Source organism: Seriola lalandi, unplaced genomic scaffold (genome assembly GCF_002814215.2).
Source record: "Seriola lalandi dorsalis isolate HSWRI2012SDOR001 ecotype SW California unplaced genomic scaffold, Sedor1 jcf7180002054504, whole genome shotgun sequence".
Lineage (NCBI taxonomy): Eukaryota > Metazoa > Chordata > Actinopteri > Carangiformes > Carangidae > Seriola > Seriola lalandi.
The window spans coordinates 107,545-135,250 of record NW_019525057.1 but is presented as its reverse complement, the minus strand read 5'-3'; the positions used below and the strand labels follow the sequence as shown (position 1 = coordinate 135,250).

At 42.2% G+C, this 27,706-nt stretch overlaps 2 protein-coding genes across 3 annotated transcripts; one reads left to right on the top strand and one right to left on the bottom strand.

Annotated features, from left to right (window-relative positions):
- Positions 1-508: 508 nt before the first annotated feature.
- Positions 509-4,326, bottom strand: guca1aa (guanylate cyclase activator 1Aa). The gene is made up of 4 exons (XM_023413124.1): positions 4,010-4,326; positions 2,244-2,393; positions 2,068-2,161; positions 509-1,472 (listed from the first exon to the last, which is right to left on the bottom strand). The coding sequence occupies exons 1-4, from the start codon at positions 4,205-4,207 to the stop codon at positions 1,345-1,347; spliced, it is 570 nt and encodes a 189-aa protein (XP_023268892.1). The 5' UTR covers positions 4,208-4,326; the 3' UTR covers positions 509-1,344.
- Positions 4,327-7,468: 3,142 nt separating this feature from the next.
- golgb1 (golgin B1) lies at positions 7,469-26,741 on the top strand. 2 transcript variants are annotated; one of them, XM_023413172.2, is made up of 20 exons: positions 7,469-7,569; positions 9,218-9,296; positions 9,668-9,859; positions 9,972-10,085; positions 10,261-10,425; positions 10,532-10,654; positions 11,416-11,529; positions 11,805-12,510; positions 12,607-12,683; positions 13,760-13,820; positions 15,013-20,098; positions 20,200-20,611; positions 20,748-20,981; positions 21,072-21,908; positions 22,087-22,280; positions 22,408-22,567; positions 22,975-23,075; positions 23,157-23,228; positions 24,064-24,154; positions 24,266-26,741. In XM_023413172.2, the coding sequence occupies exons 2-20, from the start codon at positions 9,228-9,230 to the stop codon at positions 24,401-24,403; spliced, it is 8,946 nt and encodes a 2,981-aa protein (XP_023268940.1). In that variant the 5' UTR covers positions 7,469-7,569; positions 9,218-9,227; the 3' UTR covers positions 24,404-26,741. The 2 variants fall into 2 exon arrangements, with proteins under 2 accessions (XP_023268940.1, XP_023268939.1); XM_023413171.2 differs by having other exon boundaries at positions 10,258-10,425.
- The last annotated feature ends 965 nt before the right edge of the window (positions 26,742-27,706 follow it).

Below are 27,706 nucleotides of genomic sequence, written 5' to 3'. Positions count from 1 at the left end.
CTTCTTCTTTCTCTTCTCCATTTCTTTCATTTCTTCCAAATCTCTCTTTTTTTTCTTTCTTTTTTTTAAATCATTTTTGAAAGGCATGAAATACTTACCTACCATAAGGAGGAATCAAAGAGTAGAGGAAATATTGGGGGGGAAAAATACATTTTTGTTGTTAAATTATCTTAGAAGATGAAAATCCGTGTCGTTGAAGTGATGCCTCATAGAAATATGTCACTTTTGATAAGGAGTCTTGAGTTGACTCACTTTCAAGGTTCAGACGCCTGGTTGGGAACCACTGCTCTATATCTCAACTTAACAATTTCCTCTAACATTGAAATTTATTACAATTCCTGCTACTTCTTCTTCTTGTTGTTGTTCTTCAGATTTAAAATTTGTACTCTTTACATTTCCTGAGGGATGATGGGATGCGTCAGGCTGAACTACAGCAGACTGAATGTTGTGTAGAAGCTGCAATACCTGCAATACTTATCCAGAACATTTAACAGAAACGTTACACAGCTGATTTTAAGTGTTCGTTTTTATTGTACAAATAAGCAAAAGCTGAGAAAAACACATTCTGCAGTCTTCCAACAGAAGGCACCAGTCGAGCGTCGCCAACAAACATAACAAAGGTAATCTATATCTGTATTTAATGCTGAATTGGAAGCAAATCACTCAGCCAAAAAAACACCCACACACACTTGTTACAAAACCACAAGCCAGTAGTTTGCCTTTTGCCTCCTCTTAAATTATTTCAAACATTAAAAAAAAAGTTAAAACATAAAAAAGGTAAACATTTGAGAATTTTATTTTGCATACTACTAAATCTCTCCAGAAACTTTCACCTGTTCCTGTATCCAGCCAGGGACTTGATCGAATTAGCATGGAGTGTCTCAGCTTCCTCCCGTAAACCCCACAGGCAAGAACGGGTAAATAGAGATTTGAGTAATTTTATGCAGAGGGACTCAGACAGAAAAAAAAGGATTTGGAAAGCATAGTTGAGTGCATATAATTGCCACTCTACTCAAATACCTCTCTCTTTTATCCCATGGGGGTATCTGAGGGTAAGTGGGCCATCTGAAGTTTCATCCCTTGTGCCAAACGTGGCTTTGGGAGAGCTCAGCATCATGTAGGACATTGGTCTGCAAAGGTTGACTGAGTCATCCAGGTGCATTTAAAGTGCATGTGTGTTACTCTTTTAGAGAATAAAAATGTTAAATATCAGTGATAACAATTCACTGTCATATTAAACTGGATTCAATCTCGGTTTATAAATGACCTTTTTACCAGAGGTGACGTACTGAAGCTCTTGGGTTAGACCCCGTATGAGGGGGAGGTAATCGGACTGGACAGACCCTAAACGCTGTGCCTCCTGTTGTGGATCATGGCCACGATGTGGGTGAGGTCCAGACTTTTCATCATCACCTCCATGAAATCGGTGTCAGTGCGAGCACCGGCCACAAACTCCTCCAAGGAAAGCTCGCCTGTTGGAGGAGACAAAGATGATAATTACAAACATAAAAGCAAATGAATACTCCAGTGATACAGTGTCACCATACTATAAAAGGTTTAGTTATTTATTTTTCAACAGTGATTTTTAACAGGTTATCTGCAGCTGATCTGTCTTCATAGGAGTGTTAATTCAGGAAATGCTGGTTTGGGTGACATCAGAGGGTTTGGGACAAACAACCTATAAGGTCGATTAGTTGGAGGACTTGTTGGATTTTGGACACAGCAACAGTTACAAGTTAGTTAGTGACACTCAGACTTCATGCAGCTCCCTCTGCTGCCACAGAAGACTTGATGCAACTTTTTTCACTCCATAAGACCTTTAAACAGACTGATGTGTAAAATGGATGGAGTTATCCTTAAGTGTCTTACTTGCATCTTTTGTAAAGCTTTGTGGATTTTCTTTTTTTTATTATGTTAAACGGCCACCTACAGTATATCTTCTGTCTATGCTTGTTGTGTTGCCTGACTCAAAGACAGCACTGGAGCAGATAAATGTCTAAACACTCTCCACCCACCATCGATTTCTTTTAAAATCTCTGTCTCCGCACAGCGCCAGTACACACTCACCATCTCCATTTATATCAATCCTGTCAAACACACTGTTGGTGAAATCCTCAGCGGTTGTTTCCTGATTTTCATTCCCATTGATTGCACGAATGGCCTGAAGGAAAGAGAATAAAATCAGTCTGCCACGTCGAGGCCAAGACTTAAATGCATTGTGGAAGATGAATGCTATACGTTACCTTTATGATGTTGAGGAGCTCGTGTCTGTCGATGCAGCCGTTTCCATCCACATCATAAAGTTTGAAATACCAGCGCAGCTTGTGCTCCATCTTTCCTCGCATCACCAGGCTCAGAGCTGCCACATACTCCATGAAGTCTATGTAGCCGTCCTGCAGAAACAAGCAGGGAGATGAGATTTGTACTCTCTTGTTCCTTGTCAAAACAGTATCAGACATCAAAAAAATAATTATGCATGACCATCTACTTATTATTCAACCAGCGTGATTCAAAGTGATAAATCAGTCGACCAGAGCTCCCATCCTTCATCTGAAAGAGATCCCCCTCATCTCAACTCCAAAAGCTATCTGTGTGAAGTGAAGCATGCCAGGGCGGGGGATTATCTGCAGGGACTGTCTGTGTCTCAACACGGGCAACAATCTTAGCATCAAAGCATTGTCTCAGAGATAATCTCACAGTTTAAATCATGCATAAAGATTACCATGGCCTTTTGTGAGCTGAGGGGGAGACTAAATATAGACGGTCTCAGACAGACATCCTGCCATGACCCTGTCACACACACTCAAAGACGCTCTTAAATGGGGTACAAGCTGGTCCTGGGAGGTCGCGACATTGCCTGAGTGCTTGTGCATATTTCAGTGAACATGTGACCCTGAATGAAAAAGATGTTTTTCAATTTGGGCAGCAAGTCAAAGAGTTATGTTTTCTGCTTTAGAATTTTAAACCGAACCTTAAACACTTTGACAATCATGCAACAAGCCATCAACATCAATGAATCAATCACTTGATGACATAAAACAAATTTCGATAACCAATTAATCATTTCAGTCATTTTTCTGGCAAAAAAACCTAAAATGTTTTATTTCTAATTCCTCAAATGTGATGATTTCAGACACTTTAACTTTTCAAAGATGTCAAAGATTTTAATATCTTTTCCTTTCAGACTGTTTTATGCAAGATTTCATCTTAGGCTGTGATGGGCATTTTTTAACTAATTTCTGACAGTAGAGAACATGATTAATCAAAACAAACAAACAAAAAAAGAGTATAACTGATGATGAAAATCATCATTATTTACATCTTTACATCCTTAATCTGTTATCTGTCCAAAGTACTGCGTATTAGAGGGCTGCTTATTATGTTTTTTCATAGTTTAGATAAAATTGTAAATGGTGCTGAAACATTTAGTCAGTTGATCTGCAAACAATTGATCTGAGGTTATTTTAATAATCAGTTAAATGATTAAGTCAATTTATTAAGTGAAAATGTCAAATATTTCTGGTTCCAGCCTCTGCAGTGTCAGGATTTGATGAAATATCTTTTCAAAATGTCTCTTTGGCGTTGTTGTTTTTCGCAATTTTAAATTGGCACTATGGACATTTTCCACTATTAACATTTAAGATAACATTTAAAACTATAACAGAAACTATCTCTTCCAAACACTTAAAAGAGATTTTGAGGACGCTGATGCACTGACTAGATATTTTTATGGTTCTTAAAAACTTACTTTAAGTAACATCATTACTAGATAAAGAACAAAAGAAATAAGAATAAAAAATAGAAGTTCATGTAAACAATTTGATGATGAAAGGGCAATACCTTCGAGGAAAAACAGCCAGCTAACAAAAATGAAACATGACATATTGTAAATCCCTAATAAGGAATGGCTTCAGAAAGAGCCCCATCACACCCTCTCACTGTCACACTCCACAGTCGAGGAAAAGCCCCCTTGAATTTAATTTTGCAGTTAAAAAATGCATCATCTTACCTTGTTCATGTCAAACGTGCGGAACATCTGCTCTATGTAGGCGTTGGCCTCTGGGTCCAAACCTCGCAGCCCAAAGAACTGCTTGAACTCGTGCAGGGTGAGCTGACCCGAGGGGCACTCGGTCATGAACTTCTTGTACCAGAGGTGCATCTCCACCGCCTGCAGGTCGTCCACGGTGCTTCCTGTTGAGTTACCCATGTCTCTGACACCTGAGCGTGTGTGCAGACAAGGTATCTGGAGCCGTTTGCAGCTGGTGCACAAACCTCTCAGCCCACTTGGTCTACTGTGAAGCGAAGGTAATCCCTCTTCACAGTCACACAACGATGGGACTTATGGTGAGAGAAGCTGCTGGTGGGGGCCTTTTGTAGCCGTCTGTGTTTGGGGTTGAGGTGATCCACGCCCCTCTGTGTCCTCCTTTGGTGTAATCGCTGACTGTAATCCAGGTAAACATGTAGATGATCGGCCTAATCCCCCCCATTAAAAGGGCAGGTTGCCTGTTCCACCTCTGCCCACGTTTACCCTGAGATGTGCTGACAAACACAATACAGGTTTCATCCCTCACATGGAGACACAGGACTTCCAACACAATCATGCATCTTAGCTGATGGGATACACTTTGCTCAGCATTTGCACTGAAACATGAGTGGTCCAGCTTTAATGTCCTTAGTGAAGAATAAGCACAATACAAAACACACAACCCTAACTCAACTACACGCTTAAAGGACAGGTTCACAGTTTCTCATGTCTGCCTTAAAACAACACTCAGGTTTCCATCTGTACATTGAAACAGATTCTGCTCGATCTAATCATCAAAGTAAGTGATGTGGGATAAAAATTAAACAGTCCTGAAGCTGCAGCCGACCAAATTAGTCAGACCAAGTGGGTGTCTTCCAAATCTTTGGCCTTTTTAGTGCAAATTTCTCTGTTTTTGGAAGTATCCCTCTGCTGTGGCTCAACAGTGAAAACACTGTCAATGGAAACACAGAGTCTTTTATACTAAAAATAACTTTAAACACCTCTTTTTAACTTCGGATAAACTTTTAAATACATTTTTGACACTGGATTTTGTCCCCCATCATTTACATTGAGTGTGCATTAGCAATAATGGTCAATATGGACAGAAGGAACAATTACAGCAACCAAAAGCTGTTTCAATGTACATATGGACACCTGACAATTGTTTTAAGATGGACTTAATTTACATACTGGATTCTTTCTATATAGTTGTAATGTTTAACTTCTTCTCTTGCTCTTGGTTAAAACCACTTGTCAGATCAGTTAAATCACCTTAGCTGTATTTAAACTTCAATGGGTACAAGATAAGGCCAAATAAAGTTTTAATATTGCACATTTTGTTTACCTGTTGTCTGTTGAATCGTCTTGTGTGCTTGTAACTTTACATTTGACTGTACTTCCTGAGGTGTGTGTGATTATTCAAATATTCAACAGATGTTGATGGACAGAAAATTAATCTGCAATTCTGATGATTGATTTCATACGTTTAAGTCACTTTTTAATATTTTTTAGTGTTCATCTTTTGTGATAGGTAACTTAATTCCCTTTGGGTCTGGATTGTTGCTTGGGCAAAACAAGCAATATGAAGATGTTGCCTTGGACTTGGGCCTTGGAAATTGTGATGGATAGTTTGCAATGTTTTTTTGTAATGCAAAGATTCAAGGACAAAACTAGAAGAAAAAAAAATTACAAGACAGTTTGTAGAGAAATTTATTTGGATAGTATAGTCTGAAGCCAGGAGGGCTTGACCCATGGCTGATTGGTACACTAACTGAACAAAGTTTACAGTTTGAAATTAACATCGAAACACCATTTGATCTCTTAGTTATGACTCCTTTGTTACAACAATCTTGCAATATACTTGAAAGCGTAAGTGTATTAGTTGTATTTAGCAGCTATGAATGCAGTTAATAATGGCAACAGCATTGTTACAACTTGCTAATGTGCTATCATTGATTAATAAAAAAGAAACATAAATATGTCAGTGGTTAAATTTCACTCTAAATGCATGAACAATGAAAATATATCTATAATACAAAAGTAAAAATAAAAACTTCATTAGTAAATGCAGCTGTGGGTCACTTTAAAGCAATAATTCACTTTTTGTTTTTTCTCACATCGACATTCCAAGAATGATAAACATCTGATATTAGTTGCCTCTGAAATACATTCAGCAAAAGTGTGAAAGAAGTGTGTTTCCTTCTGGCCTTAAAACTTGCAACAGAAGAAATAGTTTCAGAAAAACAGAAAAACCACAGGATGCAGCACCTCCACAGTTTACTGGTCTAGCCAGTGTGATGGCTCATCATTCATTCATGTCTGAGCAGAAGAGGAACTGGCCAATGTTTGCCAAAAAAAACAACAAAAAAAACACATTACAGTACAATTACATATTGTATATACTTCAAAGACACAGATGTAAAAAAATAAATTTGGCTGTTAATGCAATGATGTATTCTTCATTTAATGTTCAATCAAAAATTCGATCCTGCCCCTTCTCTAGTGCAATAATGTAGTTCTAAATACAGTTTGCTTCCATCATATTTTACTGTAGTTTGCATTACTCTGTGACACTTTTGCATAACAGTCATATAAACAGGTATGAGGGATGAATGGCAGCGACAGGCTATGTCTACCAAATAGCCCGAAATGTAGTTTCCAACATTTTGGAAGAGCTTTTCCTGATGATAACAAAACATAGAATGTACAAATAACAATACATAAAAATATAACACTAATAAGACTAACAATGTAACAAATAGCTATGTTTTAAGAGCTTAAAAAAGTAAAAAGCTATAATATTTCAGACTTCAGTAAGGCCTCATTTTCATTGATCATCAAGCATCATTTATGCTTCATATTCAGTTTCTAAAAGTTAACCCCCTCAGCTTTAGTCTACTGTTTGTTGCTGTCTCATATTGGCATCTTGCCAATAAAACACTGTCAGACAAAGTTATAATATGTGAAGTCACTGTGGCTCCATATCAGAGCTCGTACAGATCTCTCTGGCCCCACCAGTGACACTTTTCCTCTTCCCCCAGTGCAGATGTCTGTAGATGGAGTCAAACGCTGACACCGTGTAGCGTGCAAACAGGCTGGTCCACCTCACAGCCTCCACCATCCACTGCACACTGCGTCCCACAAAGGCCACAAACACTGTGGTGTAGTGGAAGAGTAGCAGCAGACTCCTCCCCAGCTGCCTTCCATGGTTAATGATCAGGTTGACTCTTTGGTCATGTCCTGCCATCGTTATACTTCCTTCTGTGTTCTTCCAGATGGTGAAGGGTCAAATTATATGTATTTTTAGTTGGTGCTCATTTTTCGTTTCTTGTAGTGTATATATTTATACCGATGCTCCCTAGAATGGATTCGAAGCAGGGAAATTTGCAGACAGTCCCTTACATACGCAGATTCCTGCTGTCCAATCAGTGCAGAGGAAGTTTTGTTTCCGGGAATGTTTGGTGATGTGGCTATGCTCAGAAATCCATCCGAGGAAAAATATCAAATAAAAACCAGATACGTTTACCTGGGAAGCACTCGCACAGGTGAGTCAAAGGTCCTTTGTTTTAAAAATACACCACTCGCAGGGCTGTACCTCGGAGCTGTCATGCACTGAGCAGAGAAACTCAGCGGAGCAGGTTTTAAAGAAGCGCTCCTTATTTACGAGTTATTGGCGTTAGCCGGCTAAGCTAACTTAACTGTATCGTGGAAACTACAGTCAGAGTAAGCAGCGGATGTTTTCACCAGGCATCCTGTTCACGGCACCGTTTCTTAATCTTCAAATGTGTCTACTGTGCTTTGAGGATATAGGTGTCCAGCCGCTGGGAAAGTTTGCCGTCTATTTTCGCGTTAGCTAGGTATAATCTTTGCTGTTCACAAAAAGAGTGACGCAGCCGCAGTGGAGTGTCCTACAGGTTCGGAAAGACTCGGCTCAATTCGGCTAGGCTTGGAGAACAGCAGATAGGGGTCTCTGACAATGTGTTGCTTTGGACAAGGGGCAAAAAGTAAGAAATGTTAGAAAATGTGTTTCTGTTTCTCTCTGATTATTAAAAAAACCCACTTCTTAAATCTGTAATATTATCGTACAATATATATTAAAAAAAAACTTAATATACATATTGACCAAATACATTATTATATTAAAACGTACTATGTTGTCAAAATCCTGCTTTTCATTCACCTTTTTCAGGCCCAGTTTGTAGTGTGTTTTGAAATGTAATTTGTCCAACAATTATTTTAATAACCGGTTAATCTGGATATTATTTGCTTAATTTATTGAGTAATCATTTGGCCTATGATATAAAATTACTCTACCACACTACACTACACTACATAACCAAAAGATATTTAATTTATTACTACATAAAACAAAATGTTCACAACTGATACCTGGAACCATTTTGGTATTTTTTTTCACTTGACAAGTTACTTAAAAGATTAATTAATTATAAGGTAGTTGCTCATTATCCTTCTCTTGATCATCTAATTGATTTATTGACTAATTGTCTCAGCTGTGGTGATTGGTAATGCCATGAAATAGACGGATAATCACCTCACCACAAGCTGTTCTTGAGCATTCAAATTTTTATTTTTCTGAGCACGTTAAGGGCTTGGAAAGTTGATATCGAACGATCATTCTTGACCTTCATTCACCTTCATCTCTGGAGGAAGACAGCAGCTACTGAAGGGAATTTATAGTGGTGATTGTCTCCAAGGTCAATAATGAACTTTCAATGTCACATCTATAAAACTGTGTCATATAACCAGCCACTGCTTGCATGTAGACAAAAGTAAAATACATGTCCTTGGGACTGTGTGTATATTCACATCTTCATAGGACGTGTCATTCAGCATCAGTGTCAGGAGGCACTTGGAGCTGTACTTGTCAAAGACATTGTGAAAGGTCAAGTGTACATATCAGACACCATGCATTACAGATATAAGACAGGTTTAACTGCAGGCTGCATTTATACTACTATAAATAACTATGAATTCATGCCTACAGCTAAAAATATTCTGAGGCCAAACATTGATGGAGGACACTGGAGAAAGTTGCCAACTGCAGAACGGTTTTGAAATACCGAACTGGACTTGTGCAGCTTCAGCAAAGGAGCTGTATATATATGTCAGAAACATCTCACTTTAGTCTGCGCTGAAGCTTTTTAACCTCAGTTTTTTTCCCCCCACTCACAGTGCCATCTTTATGTTGAGCCGTCTGGCCACAGTCCTCCAGGAGCTCTCTGGAGAGGAGGCCCCAGATGGAGACCCACAAGTGAGAGGGCAACTAATGTTATAAAGAATTATAATGAACAGCTTTGCCAACTGTATCCCTTGCTTCTAAATAAGTATGTGTTGATTGTATGTCAGGTCAAATTTGAAAGAAGGTGATTTTAGTAATTGTCTGCTTTTGAAATCAAGACAAGATGAGATCTTATCGCAGAACAGAAAATCTTTATGTGCCTATGGCCAATAGCTCAAAATGTCATGCTGGTGTAATTCTTTAATGCAGACTTTCTGTCAAAACATTTTAAGACTCGGAGCCAAGGTGAAAAATAAACTTGATTGACTTGTTTGGGTGATTCTTGCAGACGTCTCAGACCAACAATGATGAATAAACTGACCTTTATTTGTTTTCTTGTACAGGGTATGCTGGTGCCTCAGCTCCCTGCCGGTGAGGGCCAGGCTCCAGTGGAGTCTGAGGCACCTGAGGAGGCCATGGAGAGGCTGGCTCACCTGGAACAACTGGTGGTCCAGCTGAAGGAGCTCATTCGAGACAAAGACACCCAGCTTGTCCAAAAGGACACAGAGCTGACCAACAAAGATGCACAGCTCAAGGTGAATAATCCTTTGTGTGTGTTTGCTATCAAAACTTTGCTCCAAAACGTGTCAACGTCTTTTCTGACTGGTAACCATTGCTTTTTTTGTTTTTTTCTCTTCATATTCATAGAATGAAAAGGAAGAAGCCGAGGCTCGATTCACCAAACTCAAACTGCAGGCCAAAGCTAAGATGGCTTCACTCAACAAACAGATAACTGATTTGAAAGGATCAGGAGGAGGCACAGTGAGTTTGAATGAGGCAGAAATAGCCGGTGTTGTGCTTGTAGGGTTTTTACAAATCACTCTATCGGTTGCTTTTAACAAAAAAGATCTTATGCAGAATAAAACATGCCACTTGTTAACCACAAACTAAGAATCAAAATCTTATCTGATTTGACCGTCTGTTTTGTCTACAGCAGAGCCCAGACAGCTCTTTCACAGGAGCTGGTTCTGCAGTCGAGGAGGAGCTCCAAGATCTGAAGAACAAGCTGAGCGAGGAGGAGGCCAACAGCAGGGAGCTGAAACTACAGCTCCAGGCCACCGAACAGCTCCTTCAAGAGAAGGAATCTGCCCACGCTGAGCAGGTGACATAGCTGTAATCACATCTAGTCATACTCTCTGAACAACCAACGACTTAAAATGTACTGAGAAAAGTTCTGTGTGGATAATTTGTTGTGTTTTTGTTTTCAGCTGCAGAAACTGCAGGCGGTGGTCTGTGAGAAGGACGTTCGTTTCCAGGAGCAGATCCAGAAACATGAAGAGGAGCTGATGAAGGTCACAACACAGTCTCAGAATGACGGCGAGCTTCAGCAGGTGAAAGGGCCAGGAGTTTGTCAATATAACTCCTTAATATATGGTTTATTCTTTAATAGTTGTTGACAACTATTGTCATTATTTATCTACTTTTTATTACCTGAAACAATTATTTATTTGATCAAAACATTCTCATCATAATTTTCAAGAGCTCAAGTTGACATGTTTAAATTGCTTTTATTTAACAGTAAAAATCCCCAAATATTCAGCAAATATTCACATTTGAAAAGCTGGAACCAGTCAAATTTTGGCATTTATACCTAAAGAATGACGTAGATTATTAATCGATTATCTAAATTGTTGCCAATTAATTCTCTTTCTGTCATTTGAGCTCTTGTTGATTGTTTGAACAAATACAGCAACATCAAAAAATAGAAAGAAGGACTCTATTTGTGGAGAAAATATGTTTTAGTTTTTAATAATGACACTTTAATGTCATTATCCTGTAAGACAATATAGTAAAATCAAGTCAAATTAATTTATACAGGCCAAAACCACAAATACGCCCCAAAGAGCCACACTCCATTTGGACAAAAACACCTTTTAACAGAAAAAGGGGAGAAACTTGCTCTCAAAATAGCCCATGGACCACAACTAAACTTTATTTTAAAAATGGTTTAAGCTAAAGAAAGAAAATTGCCCAAATTTTTATTAAACTTTGGTGACTGTTAATTCATTTCCAGGGGACAAACACAAAAGTTTCAAGTTATCAAGCAGCTGAACAGTAGATAACTGTTTCTGTGTTATTTCATCGTTCCCAGGCGCTGAACGCAGCCCAGAGACGTTGTGAAGAGCTTGAGGAGTCCTTAAAATCTCGCTCCCAAGTGCTGGAAATGCTGCAGCAGGAAGTGAGCAGTGCTGATCAGCAAAAACAGGTAAAGATCCTGTTGGACTAGATGCCATTTTAGCTCCTTTTTAAAAGAATGTTGTTTTAGAGATTGTTCCACATGTTGCCAGATATCTACAGAGTCTCCACGTGGAAGGAATACTTGTCCTGTATAAATAAAAGAAAACTGTTCAAACAAGACACGCCCTAGATCTCGATGGCATGTCAGTATTGTTCATTGTTTGGCTGAGCCACACAACACACACCCACTCGTATCCTTCACATCCTCTTTCTCTCTCTCTTCCTCACCCTCTGCGTGCTCAGATCTTGACTGCTCAGTTCCGGCAGATGGAGCAGGAGCTGGCCGAGGCCGTGAAGCTGAGGGAGGAGGAGAGGCAGCAGTGGGCCGAGCGGGCCGGCAGAGCTGACGTAGAACTCGCAGCCCTCCGAACCAGCCTGGAGGCTCAGGAAGGAGAGAGAGCGGAGGTGGCGGCGAGGCGGGAGAGCGAGCTGGTCTCCCTCAGAGAGGCTGGGCTTGTTAGTCAGGAGGCTCTGGAGAAGGAGAAGATGGAAGTTGCCAGACTGGAGAGAGAATTGGCTCTGATGAAAGAGGCTGAGCTCGCAACCATCCAAGCGAGCCATGATGCTTCAGAGAGAGACAGGGCAGAAATGGCTCGGCTGGAAAGTGAACTCGTATCTATGAGAGAGGCAGCCGTTCATGCCGGCCAGGACGCCTCAGAGAGGGAGAAGTCAGAAGTTGATACACTAGAAAGAGAGCTGGCTTTGCTGAAAGAGGAGCAGGAGGATGCCAAGAAGAAGAGTGAGACCTTGGCTGAAGTTTGGAGGCATTTGCAAACTCTGGCTCTAGATGATGCACAAGCAGCAGAGGTAAACCCCGTCCCCGCTGACCTCTCCCTGCTCCTGGACACTGTGCAGTCGATTGAGACCCAGCTGACAAGACTGAAAGACAAACGGAGTGAGAGTGAGGAACGTTGTGCAGAGCTCACCCACACCATGGAATCCCTTCAGGGTAAGAGCATTTACCTGGTTGTTTGCTGGATTCAGTGTGCTAATGTCAAAACTAATGCTTTTCATCAAGGTATTGACATTTTTATATGATTTTCAGAACAACTTGACAGAAAAACGACAGACCAAGAGCAGGCCGCTACCAAGATCCAGGAGTTGGAGCAGCAAATTGTAACGGTCAGTACTACGGCCCCATTTACACGTGATCTGTGGCGGGATACATTATGTGGATAATCTGTTTGTTTTATCTTCACGCTATATAAAGAAATGAAATACTGACATCTGATCCACAGGATTTACACCTGGCGTTAATAAGCTTGCACATGATCTCCATTCTTCCTGCATTGTGATCAGATCTCTACATGCAAATTAACTTGGCGTTCTGCACGCATTTACACCTTGCGTTAACATGGATTTTTCCTCATCCAGATATAATGTGCAGTTACAGTTTCCATATTAGTGTCAGGTGTAAATGAGGTCTTAAACACAGAATGCTTAAAAACACAGAAGTAAGTTTTTTTTTTTCTAAGCAGTTACTACTTGCTTAACCTCAGATGTAAACAGCCTGTTTCACTTGAGGTATAAACTTCAAAAGGCATTCCTAAATAAGCTCTATGACACTTGAAAAGCTTTATCGTCTCTGCAAAGCTTAAACTTCAAAGTTTCTCTGTGCCTTTGTACCGAGTTTCTCTTCTTCTGTGTCTCTGTTTATATGATTAAAAAGGTGTTGAAGTGGAGGATGTGGGACCTGAAGCTTAGTATAAGCTGAGGTATAAAAAGTAAAAGTAGCTCTTAATAGTTTCTCTTCAAAGTCAAACACCTGCGTCATTTCTACTTTTGCTTAAATATCAAAACACAATTTGCAGAGTCGCCTTTTCTCTATAGAGAGCAGGTCAGTGATGACTGGTCGAATCCTCTGCACCAGGTCAGGGTCGCAACCTGTGTCTGGACAGGTGATCCTGGTCAGTGTCAGACAGGACAAAAGCTGAGTCACACAGTAGACAGACCCGTGAGGAAGTGAGTCTAATCCCTTCTGCAGTGATCCACTGTTATGACTGACTGTCTGAGCCGACCTTCACCTCACACTGCAGCCTTACATACAGCTGATATAGATCGTCATATAGGCTGCACAGAGCTTTTAAAAACTGTTGTTTTCACTCCTACTTACACAGGATGTTTCTCTAGTGAATCATGACAACTTTCAGTCCTGTCTATCTTCAGAAGATAGTCACAGTTCTGTTTCTTCTTTTCAGTTGAGTGAAAGAGATGATGTGCCTGAACCGTCGGCACAGGATTCAACTGACGCTGAAAAAGGTACAAAAAACAGGAAACAGACCCGAGCATCAATACGCTCACACTCACAGTAAATACATTCATGCATCTCCAAAACAAATGCACAGACAAATATGCACAAGGCCCATATGTGTAGATATAATCAACAAATACATTACAATGAATTAGAGCCGCAATAATCGATTAGCTGATTAACATTTTTCCAAACCTTTTATTAGTTCCAGCTTCTCAAATGTGAGGATTTTCTGGTTTTATATCATTGTAAAATTAATCATTTTGGATGTTGGACTGATGGTCAGACAAAACAAGACACTTGATGGATGTTCTAGGCAAGTTGTTACAGGCAGACAATTTATAGACTGGACCAATAATCAGTCATAGGAGAAAATGATGGGCTGATTAATCTGTAATGAAAGTTGCAGCCCTGTGATGCATTGCTATTGATTAAGCTACTCAGCAGTTTAAGGAGATAGAATTAGCTCCAACATTGCCAGCTGCAACATTTAAGTGATTCACTCACTTCAAGCTATTCACTGATGCATCAATAATTATAATCCAGGTATAAAATACACGTTTAGTGTGAAATTAAATTCAGAGATTTAAAAAAAATAAAATGTTGTCCGTATTAAATTGTTAATATAATTATTTGTTAATGTAATAAAAGTAAAAGGAGCATGTAGCTTTATTTTAATTGTGTTTCTCATATTTGTAGGAAATCTCCTAAAATCACCCTGGGCTCTGTAAAGTGACCATGTGGTTGGTTTTTATATTTAATGTAAGAAAGAAATTATATAAAGGATAATTTTATATTACTTCAGGATAACATAGGATAGATTCTTCTTAACTTACTGTGTTTTTCCTTCTTCTCAGTTCTCTTAAACTAAACTGTCCAAGATAAATAAAGCAGTCACTTCTGTTTCCAGGAGTGATTTTTGCCTGCCTGAATATTGATTTTCTGTTTGACAGGCTAGACTAACTGTATGAACTTTGAACACTAATATATTCCTCTTGCAGCGCACACCAGTTATTGATGTTGTTTGTACTTTGACTGGGATAATATTTCACACAGAACAGATGGTTCTCTGAGATCCCTCTTAGTATTGACACTTACACACATTAATAGTTGGTTTTGATCAGATTTTCTTCCGGTTGTGTCAAGCATTGGTTAAAACTATAGTTTTTTTTCTATTTACTTTATGACTCTCTTCCACAGCAAACATACTGGCACTGGAGCAGCAGCTACTAGAAAAAGACAGTGAGCTGGTTGCGTTGAGAGAATCCCTCAGACTGGCTACAGACCAGAGCTCCAGTGAAGTCACATCAAGTGAAACATACGATCAGACTCCAGACCAGGATCAGGATGCCAGTACAGCCCCCCATGACAGTTCTGCAGCTCTTCCTGAACTAATGGAGGATACACAAGAAGAAGAGACTACTTTAGTGGCTGAGGACACCTCTGTCCTCTCCATATCTGCTGATAACGAGAGCAGCCCAGAGCTTATTGGAAACCAGTGTGAGTCCCCAGAAGAATCCAAAGGGACCTCCTCAGACGAGATGGTAGCCAGTAGTGATTCAGAGGTGGCCCACAGCAGCTGGACCCTCCTGGAAGCTGTGAATCAAGATGGAGGCCAGGAGTGGCCCTCCATCCTGCAGGACTTTGGCCAGCTGCAGTTGCAGTCCTGGGAAGCGACGAGCATGGAGCAGGAAACCTCCACAGTTCAAGTTGAGTCCTCCTCTGTCATCATCCGAGAGACAGTTCAGGTTCATCTAACCCAACAGAGTTCTTCCTCCACAGACGCTATCGTGCCCTCTGGACAGGTCTTTGCTCAGGCCTTAGCCGAGGAACTCCAGAGGAGGTACAGTGAACTTTTAGCAGAGCTGCAGAGGCTCAAAGAGGCAGCTGCAGAGTCACAGGAGAAAATCAAGAGTCTGGAAGAAGAAACCCACTCCCTCACTGCTGCCAAAGAGGAGGCAGAGTCCCAGGCCAACAACTTTGCAGAGGAGCTCAAGTCAGTCAGAGTGGAGTTGAATGAGGTTTCCCAGCAAAGTAGCTCAGTGGTGGAGAAGCACAGTGTTGAAATGCAGCTTCTAGAAGAACAGCTGGACATTTTGAACGCTGAAACTAAAGCCAAGGAGCAGAAGATCCAGAGCCTGCAGAGCGACTTGGAAACAACCCACCTAGCTCTCTCTGAGCAGGAGGGTCAGGCCAGGATGCTGAGTGCTCAGCTGGAGGACAGAGAACTCCTCTCTTCTGAGCTTGAAAGGAAGCTGCAAGATGTGGAAAACAGCATGTCGGAATATTCCCAGACGTCAGATCTCAACAATGAGTCTTTGTCACAGAAGGACTCAGAGATCAGTGAGCTACAGCTTCGTCTCAGCCAGAAAGAGCAAGAGATGATGGAGCTCAACGACAGCATGTCTGCTAAACTCCTTCAAGTAGAAGAGGAGAAGTTCCAGATTGACCGTGAAGTCAATAAACTGAGGGAGGAGATAGTGGAACTTGAGAAAGTGAGAGATGAGAAACAGGAAGCGAGCGGTGAAGACTCAGCTGCTCATGTAGATGATGAACTCGGTAGCTTACGGAAGGAGAAAGGAGTGCTGCAGACACAACTAACAAACACAAAGAAGAAGCTGCAGGCTGCACTTGTGCAACGCAAAGAGCTCATGAAGAAAGTTGCTGATTTTGAGGCGGAAGCAAAAAAACGGAAAGAGCAAGATGAGGTGGCAAAGGGAGAAAGTGCTGCAAATATTCCAGACGAAGAAAAAACTAGAGGACAGGAGATTCAAGAAATGGAGGCTAAACTGCTGGAGCTTGAGCAAGCTTTAAGATCCAAAGAGGAGACAGTAGAAACTCTTGAGCAGAAAATTAGCCAAAAAGATCAAGTCATAGATGAGACGCTTGCCCTGAATAAAAAGCTTAGTGAAGAAGCTGAAAACAGTCAGCACGCATCAGACACCTCTTCTGAAACAACTGCGTTACAATCCCAAGTGGCCTCTCTGGAAGTGGAGTGCGAAACGCTCCAGAAGAAGGTTCAGGATGCTCAAGAATCACGCAAGGACACCATCCGCAAAGCGAAAGAGAAAGACAGACACCACCGGGAACAGCTGAAGCAACAGAAAGAAGAATACAGTGAGCTGATGGAACGCTTTGAGGAGCGGAGCGGAGAAAGAGAAGTCCTTCTTACTAAGCTGAGAGAGCTGGAAGAAAAAGTGAGCATAGAGAGAGAGGACCTGTCTCATCAAGAGACCAAACAAGTGGCTGAAAACGTGGAGAAGCAAGCAGCAGCAGGGGATTGGGTCCAGGAGGACTGGGTGGATTTTACCACCTCTGAGCCTGATTCATCACAACCACAAACTAGTTATCCGACTCAGCTTCCTGCAGAGCCGTCCGACGTCCACTCCGCACAAATGGAGGAATCTCTGAAAGCTCTCAGGGAGGAGATCCAGACTGTGCGAGAGGCTAACACAGAGCTAGAGAAGCAGCTGCAGGAGACTCACGCCAATCTGTCGCTGAAGGAGGCTGAAATACTGGAGTTGGGCAAAGAGCTACAAGCGCTAAGAGAAAAGGAAAGACAGATCGATGCTCTCTCAGAGGAAATTAATGATCTGAGAGAAAAGTATCACCAAGCTGAGTCTTATGCCGAAACCTTAAAAGCAGAGATGGCAGCATCTGCAGATTCCTCATCATTCATTGTAACTCTTCAGGCTGAGGTGGAAGACTTCAAGCAGTTCCTCGACAACAAGAACCACGAGATAGTGGAGCTCAGTCAGCAGCTTAATGAGCAGAACTCCCTCATACACTCGATGCAGGACACGGTGTCTCAGAAGGATCAGTTAATAACGTCTTTACAGGAAGAATTAAAGGTTGAGAAGGAAAAAACCCAGAGGTTGGAGGTTGAGGTTCCACAGAAGCAAGAGGAAGAAAAAGACAGCGAGGCAAAGATTCAGCAGCTTCAGCGAAAACTTCAGGCCGCTCTGATCTCTCGCAAAGAGGTCCTCAAAGAAAATAAGACCCAGAAGGAGCAACTAGCCTCAGCCGAGAAGCTCGTCGCTGAACTTCAGCAGAAAATGAAGTCGGCAGAAGATGAGCTGGAGAAGCTACGAGCGGAAAAACTAAAACTGATCGATGAGGTCGATCGAACGTTACTGGAGAACCAAAGCCTTGGGTCATCCTGCGAAAGCCTCAAACTGGCCATGGAAGGCATACTGAATGAGAAAGATGCTTGTAAGAGAGAAGCGGACTTGGCAAAAGAAGAGGCTTCCAGGGTGAGCAGAGAATGGGAGGAAAAGGTTCAAGGCATGAAGGATGAGTACGAGACTTTGCTCAAGTCCTATGAAAACGTGAGCGACGAGGCTGAGCGAGTGAGACGGGTCCTCGAAGCTGCCCGGCAGGAGAGACAGGAGTTAGCGTCCAGAGTGAGGACACACGAGGCTGCAAGGCAAGAGGCGGAGAGGCAGGCAGAGGAGGCGCAGAAAGAGGTGGATACAGTGAAAGACAAGATGAGAAAATTTGCAAAAACAAAGCAGCAGAAGATTCTGGAGTTAGAGGAGGAGAATGAGAGACTGAGAGAATTGCAGGAGAAGTCCGTAGTAAAACGAGAGGACAGGCGTCTGAAAGCTGAAGCTGAAAGACTTCAAGAAGAGCTGGGGGCTCTGAAAGCTGAGCTGAATGCTACAGCAGCAGAGAGAGACTCTTTAGGGCAGGAGATTGAAGAACTGAGGGAACAAGTTGCCCAAATGGGAGAGAAAGAGGACAGTGAAACTCAAGCAACAACACTTACCTCTGCAGCTGTTGTAGAAGAGGTTGTCACTGCCCAGAAATCTGACATAATCATGACCAAAGCAGAGCCTGTGGAGAGTCGGTATGAGGACAAAGAAAAACCCGTAACTCCAGAGGAGACTCCAGATGACCAAATAGTTGCAGTGTCTGCACCAGAAACACGTTTAGAGCCCACAGAGGAGAAAGAAAAGGAAGAAATGACTGAAAGTGTTCAAAATGTATTAGAGGATAAAATAAAAGAGATGGAGGCAGCTGTTAACTCAGAGAGGAAACTGTGGCAGGAGCGGGAGGCTGAGCTCAGTGCTGCTCTGGCCTCTCTGGAGCGAGACCTCCAGGAAAGTAAAGAGAGGCTGACTCTTGTGGCCTCTCTAGAGAAGTGCCTGCAAGAGGCCAAAGAGAGAGAAAAGAGCCTGATTGAAGAGGGTTCGAGGAGGGAAACTCAGTTCAAAGAACTCCTCGGAAGCCTTGAAACTGAGAAAGACAACCTGGAGGAGCGTCTGATGAACCAGTTGGCCCAACTCAACGGGAGCATCGCCGGCTACCAGCAAGACACGGCAGACAACCGGGAGCATCTGGCTGACCTTCAGCGGCAGGTGGAGAGGTTGGAGAGGGAGCGAGCTGAACTGGAAGCTGAGGCTCAGAGCGAAAGGGACCGGGCGTCCAGACTGGAAGAGGACATGAGGCAAGCCCAGAGAGAAAGAGCTGAAGCTGAAGCAGAGTCTGGTAAGCAGCGGGAGCTGGAGCAGCAGCTGAGATCTGCTCAGAGGGTCAGAGAAGGCAGCCAGAGCAGAGCACGTCAGCTGGAAGAACTGCTGAGGGAGAAGCAGCTGGAGGTCCGACAGCTGCAGAGGGACAGCATCCAGTACCAGGAGAGGATCAGTGAGCTGGGGAGGGAAGCTAAGGCACTACAGCTCGGCCACAATGAGCTCAACAGCAAACTAGAACAATCCCAGCTGGAGAGCTCCAAAACTCTAGAGGACCTGAAAAAGAGCGAGGCAGAGTTGACTAGCTGTAAATCTCAACTGGATGAGGTCCAGAAACTGTTCAGCGAGGCCTTAGCTGAGAAAACAACTTTAGAACAGAGCGCCCAGCAGAAAGAGTCCTCGATGAAAGCCGAGGCGGAGCAAACCCTGGACTCTGTGAGATTCAGACTGGGAGCTGAACTGAAGGAGATGGAGCTGAGACTGGAGGAGGCCTACAGAGAACGGGAAAAGGAAGAGGAGGCCACCCTGGAGGCAAGAGAGATCGCAGAGGGAGCTGAGAGACGAGCCCAGGAGATGCAAGCGCGTCTAGATGAGTCTCTGGCCAGGTTAGCTGCCTTCTCACGCTGCATGTCCTCACTGCAAGATGACCGGGACAGGGTTTTGGACGAGACCCGGCAGTGGGAGACTCGCTTTAATGATGCTCTGCAGGGTAAGGAGGCTGAAGTCCGGGAGGCTGAAACACGAGCCAAGGAGGCGGCAGAACAACTTCAGAAAGAAACTGCACTGAAAGAGGAACTTCAGCTTTCTGTGGACAGGTAAAATCCTCTCTGTATCTGTCTTATTTCATCGTTTCCTTGGATGAATTATGTTCAGCTTTTTATCTTAAAACTCACAAGATTGTTTGTTTGTTTTTTAGACTAGAAAAAGCAGACAAAGCCTGGCAGCTGAGACTGGAAGAAGAGGAAAAGAAAGTCAGAGAGAGTCAAGCTGCCTTCCAGGAGGAGAGGAGCAAGCTTCAAGAAACCACAGCTGAGTTGCAGTCTGCACAGAATGAAGTCCATACACTTACAGATGAGCTGGAGGGTCTTCGTCACCGAGTCCAGGCTCTGGAGGAGGCTGTGGGTCGGCTGCAGGGTGAAGTCGACCGGGCCAGGACTGAGCTGAGGGAGAGGGAGGCGGAAGAGAGACGGCTGTGCCTGAACGTGGAGCAACTGGAGACAGACCTGCGGTCCTCTAAGGCCTTGACAGAGAGTCTGCAGACTGAGTTACATGAGAAGGAAAGGAGAGAAGTGGAAATGCTGGGGGAGAAGGAACAAGCTGTTGCTCAGGTATTAACGTTTATTCAATTACAGAACATAATATATATTGTTTTTCCCTTTCATCGATTTTTAAATAGAGAGATAATTGCAGCTTTTAGATATTCTTAACAAATTCTTCGCCATTCATGTGTGTTTTATTTCCCAGGCTGCTGACGAGGCCAGAAAGGAGGCGGACAGTCGAGCACAAGAAGCTGAGGGGGAGCTGGAGCAGAGAAGAGGAGAAGTGCGGGACCTGGAAGAAAAACTGCGAAAGGCAGAGGAAGAGAGCAACAACCGAAAAACCAAACTGGACTCTTTCATGAAGGCCATGAGCTCCTTGCAGGATGACAGAGACAGAGTCCTCAACATGTACAAACAGCTGGAGGAGAAACACCTGCAGGTAATGTACAAACAAACAAATGGCTGTAACATGTGTACTACTTGTATGTTTTTTCTTAGTGGCCAGTATAACTGTATTGTCTCACGCCAGGTGATGATGGAGAAGGATGGTCTGATCCAGGAGGCGGCAGGGGAGAACAACAGCCTGAAGGAAGAGCTGCGCTCTCTGCTGGTCCAGAGAGACGACCTGTACGCTGAAAAGGCAAAGCTGTCCGCTCAGCTTCACGGCTATCGTGATGAACTTAACCAGGTCCTGAGCATGAAGGACTCCCAACATAAACAGCTTCTGGCAGCTCAGAGAGAACGGATCACGTCTCTAGAAAGGGAGCGTGAGGAATTGGAAAGTCAGTTAAAGAGTGTGAGTGGAGCCGGAGAGGCAGAAGTAGAAGCAGTGAAAGTGGAGAGGGAGACTCTTCGTCAGGCTGCTGATAGTGGGACAGTATCACAGGTGATAGATGCTCCTGGTGCAGAGGTGGAGAAGCTGAGGGAGCAGCTGCAGGCAGCAAGAGAGCAAGTAGAGACTTTAGAGGAGACTTTATTAAGGGAGAGACAACAGCAGGACAGCAAGAGCAAAGAGCTAGCTGAGCTGCGATGGGAGGGAGGTGTGATGCGGACAGAGTCTGAGAGCGCCCAGGAGAGGGTGGCGGAGCTGGCCCGAGACCTGCTGGCTGTCGAGCAAAAGCTGCTAGAGGAGAAAGAAGCTTCGACGCAGCTGAGGTCAGAGAACCAGTCATTCGGTAAAGCCATGGCCTCCCTCCAGGACAGCAGGGAGCAGGCAGTAAACAAGGCCCAGGAACTGAGCCTGAAGCTGGAAGAGATGAGCAAAGCAGGTGGCCCTGCAACTCAGAGCAGCCCCGGAGGCTCTACTGGAGAAGTGTGGGGCCTGAAGAATGCACTACAAGCCCTTCAAAATGACAGGGAGAGACTGGTGAGTGTCGTTTCTGACACTAAAGATATATTTTAATCTTAAACACACATATTACAAGAGTTCAAAACAAACTATTGCAATGGTTTGCATCTATTAATGCAAAAACTATTAATAGAAACATGTCGTTTTTTATGGATTTTCTTATGGATATTTCTTGTCTTTCCTTCCTTTTGTGCAGCTGGAGCAGCTTCAAACACAAACGTCTGAGCTCATGAAGCAGAAATCGGAGCTGGCTCGGCTGGGAGCAGGAGAGCTGATTAAAGTCAGCCAGGAGCTTTTTGAGGAGAAGAACAAGAACGAAGACATGCTGGGTGTCATAACACAGCTGGAGAATGTGGTGCAAATGGGCAAGCAGGAAACAGAGACACTCAGGTGAGACACACCACAGGCATTTTAGTGTGATTTTGACGGGGCAAACTGACAAAAGGAATCTTTGATTTATTGTCTGTGAGTCTGAGTGTCTTGTTTTTTTTTTTTTTGTTTGTTTTGTGTGTGTCAGGCTGGAGCGAATCGACTGGATGGCTCAAGCAGAGCAGCTGAAGCAGCAGACCCTCGCCACACTCTCAGAGAGGGACCAACAACTGCGACAACTCACCGCTATGCTGGAGGAAGCTCGTACTCACCAGCCTAAACTTCAGCAGGAACACTATCAGAGAGAGGTAGCGATATATTCTGTGCATAGTGGCGTTGCTAAATCACTTTCTTTAAATACGTGGTTCCAAACCTTTTTAGCCTTTTAAAATGAGCACTTGCAGCTTCTGGACAAAAACTTTCCTTCTTATCCCTTTAATCTAAAGTTATTCTAGTGGCATTTCAGATTTATCTTGGGCCCCTCTTAGGGAGCCCGCTGCTGTCAGTATTTGTGTCATTCTTCTGCTTATAGTTTCAGATCATGTCGCACATTGGCTATAAACAACTCGACCGTAAGTGGTGTTAGAAGTATTTTAGTTTGATCCAGAACCTTGGCTCACTGAAAGCATCATAAAAACTATAAAATCAGAAGAGGTAGGATAAGGATTTTGCATTTAATGTGAATTATCTCCACAATGTCATTATCTTCCCACAGAGCACAGACAAAGTGGACAGTCCTCCCGGAGCCCCACAGGAGCGAAGCAGCCTGCTAGACAGCCACGCCTACATAGCTGAGGTCAAAGAGTTACAGCGGAGGTAAAGTATGGATCACGCATTAGCAGAGTTTTTCAAACTGGCAGGACGTAGCTTACAGATTACTTACCTTCTCTGCTTCAGGCTAGATGAAGAGACGCAGCAGAGGGTGGCTGCTGAGGAACAGCTGATGGTCACACAGGACAGACTCAAACGGTATGAAATATGACACGTGATAAAAGAGATAAAAACTTTATTGGTCATGCGCAGGGAAATCAAAGCTCAGGGGCTTCTGGCCCAATTTTACTTTTACTATTTTGGTTCGGTCTAACCTCCCTCATCAAAGCTGAGCAGCAAAAAAAAAAACTGTACACTGCCTGCCCCAGCACCAAACTACAGACACGCAGTCTGTCAACTCGCTGGGGAACAAAGTGAAGCATTTAGCAGCGAAGGAGCCTGATACGTCCCTCAGGAGTTGATTGTTTGAGCTAAATGGAGAGTGAATAATGGACTTAGATTTGTCACCTGGACACAAACATGAATCCTAATGTTGTTCTGTGTCTGCTGGATGTGCATGATAAATAACTGCAGCTTGAAAGATGTGTGATGATATGTCAGCGATTTGTTAGCAGCTTGTAAAGGAATAAAACTAGAAAACTTTATACATCATGAGCATCAAGCGTTTATAACAAAAACCATGAAAAATAAAAGTGGTACCATAAACTCTATAAATACACAGTACACATGGCAAGACTGCATGTGATGACTTTAGGCTCCAGTTCATATTCCATGTTGTATCATGCTGCTCTTCCACATGTTGATGTTATTAGAGACGTTGACTATTAATTTGGCCTTAATTAGATTTTTCTAATTGTATAATGTTGAGACTAAGGATCATATTAGGTGAAAACAGCTGGCAAAGAGTGCTGTCATATGCTTTCTCTTGAGTTTATCTGCATCTATAATTCATCTTGTCCGTTTTTGGGCTCTGATGAATTTGTTTAATCAACAGAATCTGACAGCTAACGTCTGTTTTTATTCTGATTATCAGCCACAGCCAGGCTAAATGGCACATTGAACAAGAAGGGGATCACTCAGAGACTGCTGTCTTTATCGAGCCGCCGGAAGGAGCTGTAACTCGAGTAAGGTTCCACTAATGTCCTGTACCAGCTAATTTGTCAACTTTAATAACTGTAATAATAAAGACTCATGAGGCGAATGTTTCCTGCAATCTTGTGTTTCTACTCATGCAGATTCGGAGAGGTGGCCCGGGCTTGATGCGGATGCTCCGAGTGGCCTTCTGCTCTCGCCAACGTACCCCTCTGCTGCTCAGCCTCTATCTGCTCACTGTGCACGTCCTGCTGCTGCTGTGTCTGGGCGGATACCTCTGAAACCAGCTCCCCCTGACAAACCCTGAAAGATAAGACACATGAGAGAGAGAGAGAGGAGGGGAGAGAAAATGGAAATGTGACACTGACCTAACCCAAGCCATCAATATGTTTTATATTGTTACTTGTAATAAATTAAAGGGTGGGAAGGTTATTGTACACACACACACACGCACATGCACACACACACATACACGCACTTTACAGGACTTAAACTGTTATCCAAAGTATATAGATTTATCTAAGGAGCTGTTATCATTAATTTTATTCATTTTGATCTTGTATGACTTTGAGTGTGTATGACAGGTTTTTCCAACCTGAGAGGACATAAGGGACAAACTATAAATTTTCCTCCTTTCCCTTTTACCTGCAGTTTAGGGGGGGGGGGGACAAAGGCGATTCGTAATCAAATATTTTGGCAGATGGTGCTGTTTGTGTGCCTTTAGATTTGGATATAAAAGGGTTACTTTACTTTACTAAGTAAAATTTTTTGGGATGTTAGGGAAATGTCCAAAATGAGAGTGTTACCGTGTTACTGTTAGACCGTTAGACTGATAAGACTGATATCTCTGTCTGTCTTCTAAATATAAGGCTAGCTTACTTACCTTAGCTTAGTACAAAGAGTGGAAACAGGGGAAACAGCCAGCCTGGTTCTGTCAAATGGTTACAAAAAAAGCACCTCTAAATCTCACTAATTAGCAGTTACCGTCTAATTTGTGTATTCCGTGTAAAACGACAATTTGCCAGGGTAGCTGTTTCTCATGGTGGAAAATAACTAAGTACATTTACTCAAGTACTGGAGTTACATGTACTTTACTTGAGTATTTCTATTTCTATTTCATACTTCTACTCCACTACATCTCAGAGGTAAATATTGTGCTTTTTATTCCGTTACATTCATCCAACAGCTATCACTACATGTTACATTAAAGACTGAGATTTTAAATGGAAAACATAAGACACTGTATTTTAAGAGTTTAAAAGTTCCAAACTTCTCAGATGATTTCATTTAAAAAACGGTTTGAGGCCCAAACAGGAACATGATCCACAATTTCACTGAAAACAGTGAAAGATCAGAGAATATTCCAAAAACTGAAAACAGATTTTTGTATCACAAATTTGTTTTTTGTTTTTTTCTTTCTTCTTTCCTGTCCCATTAATTATGTCATGACCCCTCAGATTTATCCGGTGACCCTTTGGAGGGGCCCGACCCCTAGGTAGGGAACCACTGGACTAAACTAACTGTGTGTAAAGCAGTTAAAACCAGCTCCACCTGGAGCAGCTACAACAGTAAAATGCTACTTAATGCATCAGTATTAGCAATCTAATAAAGTCAGATATAATCAGATATGAGTCACAGGAGGATGAGAGTTATTCGTACATTTTGCTGATAATACGGTACTTTTACTTAAGTTGAAATGAAAGAGTACTTTCTTCCGTCCAACAGATTTTCCCCATTGCCCGTCCTTGTGCTAAGCTAACCGGCTGCTTCATGTAGCCTTATATTTAACAGACAAACATGAGCGTGGTGTGGATCTTCTCATCTAACTCTCACCAGAAAGGGAATAAGTGCATTTCCCAAAAAGTTGACCTGTTCTGTTAAGATGGCTTGAGGTTCAGGACGTGGTGTTATAGTCCAGTCTCTTCCTCCTCTACTCATTTAATGCACAAAAACGGAGCACAGTGCAATTTCTGTTCTTACACATTCCTCTTGTTGTTTTCATTGTCTTTTACTGTCCTCTTATATAAATCACATTATTTGTACATATGTACCTGTATCATCTATGTCGGCTGGATGTGGGTTTTCCCTCTTTCATGTCCAGGATGATTCCCTGTCCATGCTTCTGTTGCACAGATTTAGATTTTACAGTTTGCTGTGTAGTTTTTATGGCAGATGAAGTTGCCTTAAGGTGCAATGTAACCACAGTGTGGATTCATTCCAGAGGAGGAAGACTGCTGTTTTAAAATGATATCCATCCCATTATAGACTACTCTGATGTAGCATAATTTATTCATCTTAAGTTGAGATTGTCAAATTCTCCACTATCTACACTCTTGTTGAATCACTCTGTACTCACGTCTTTCTAAATTAATGTTCTTCACATCTTACACACAGCTGTAAATAACTGTTTAAAAGGGCTGTATAGAAAAATAAAATGTAATTAAAAGTGTTGGTGGTTTAGATCAGGGACCGATCTTGTCAAGCATTAATTATTTACTCATCTATGTGTCTAGAAATAATTAATTAATTTTAGTTAATTTTAATTTCAATTCAGCAAATGGTAACACTGTTTTTCCTTTTATCTGTGAAATACTGAAGAATAAACGGTTTAATCACTGATTTTTGCGTTATAAACAAACACTGATGAATGGAAAGGCTGTTGATCTGACCGTGCTTTTGGTCATCGCAACCTCTGATAGTTAATGTGAAGCTCAGGTTTATGCCAGTCAAGTGAAATAGTGACATACTGTAACATTTTGAAATGCACACAATTAAATGCTGGCCTTTAAAACACTAAAATGCTTCTCTTTATGGGAGAAAGAATTATATAAACACACTACCACTTTTAAAGCTTTCTATAAAAGGATATTTCTAAGTGTAAGTTGAGATTTCACTTTGGACAATAATATAAATCAAGTCAATAATAAAAGGTTTTGCAACAATAATCAATGATCATGGTACAGAATTAAAAGATAATCTATGTTGTGAACTGCTGCTAGTCAGAGTTATTAGTCAACATGGAAGTGAAAATAGTAAATTAGTAAACTGCTCAGCTACAACTTCAAATGAAGTGTATCTCAGATTTTCATGCAGGATGTGAAATTTTCTGGAGGGAAATGAACTGTTGAATAGTAACTGACGTGCTTGAACCAGGTTTCATGGATATTTTTGGCTATCTGTTATTTGTCCAGATAATTTGACAGATTTGAGCCATGACTCACACCTGAACATGTACAAAAAAGCCTATTTCAAAATACTCTCCTTACAAAAAACAAGCCAAACTTTTGACTATGCCACTGTGTCTGGCACAGGTTTCTCCTGTCACTGTTGGTTGATGTGTTAAAGCTGTGTGAGTCTGCCCCCAAGTGTTTCAACTACACTACAACTGGCTAAATCACAGCCCTTTCTGCATTCAAGTTCTGCTCATACAAAAAATAAAACTTTACGGTAAGAATGTGACTACAAATGACAGCCCATTATAGTCAGTGTCAGTGTGTTTAACAGGTCTAAAGTAGTTGCAGCAGCTCCTGTAGCCTATCCTAAAACTAGGGGGCGAATACTTAAATTCCCGATAGCACTTGAAT

What these genes read in the sequence shown, in the direction of transcription:
- guca1aa (XM_023413124.1), bottom strand. Translation starts at nt 4,207, where the DNA reads ATGGGTAACTCAACAGGAAGCACCGTGGACGACCTGCAGGCGGTGGAG. An exon ending in AGCTCCTCAACATCATAAAG is followed by an intron (nt 2,162 to 2,243) that starts GTAACGTATAGC and finishes TCTTTCCTTCAG; the next exon opens with GCCATTCGTGCAATCAATGG. An exon ending in GATTGATATAAATGGAGATG is followed by an intron (nt 1,473 to 2,067) that starts GTGAGTGTGTAC and finishes CTCCTCCAACAG; the next exon opens with GCGAGCTTTCCTTGGAGGAG.
- golgb1 (XM_023413171.2), top strand. Translation starts at nt 9,228, where the DNA reads ATGTTGAGCCGTCTGGCCACAGTCCTCCAGGAGCTCTCTGGAGAGGAG. An exon ending in CTTCAGCTTTCTGTGGACAG is followed by an intron (nt 20,099 to 20,199) that starts GTAAAATCCTCT and finishes TTTGTTTTTTAG; the next exon opens with ACTAGAAAAAGCAGACAAAG. An exon ending in TGGAGGAGAAACACCTGCAG is followed by an intron (nt 20,982 to 21,071) that starts GTAATGTACAAA and finishes GTCTCACGCCAG; the next exon opens with GTGATGATGGAGAAGGATGG.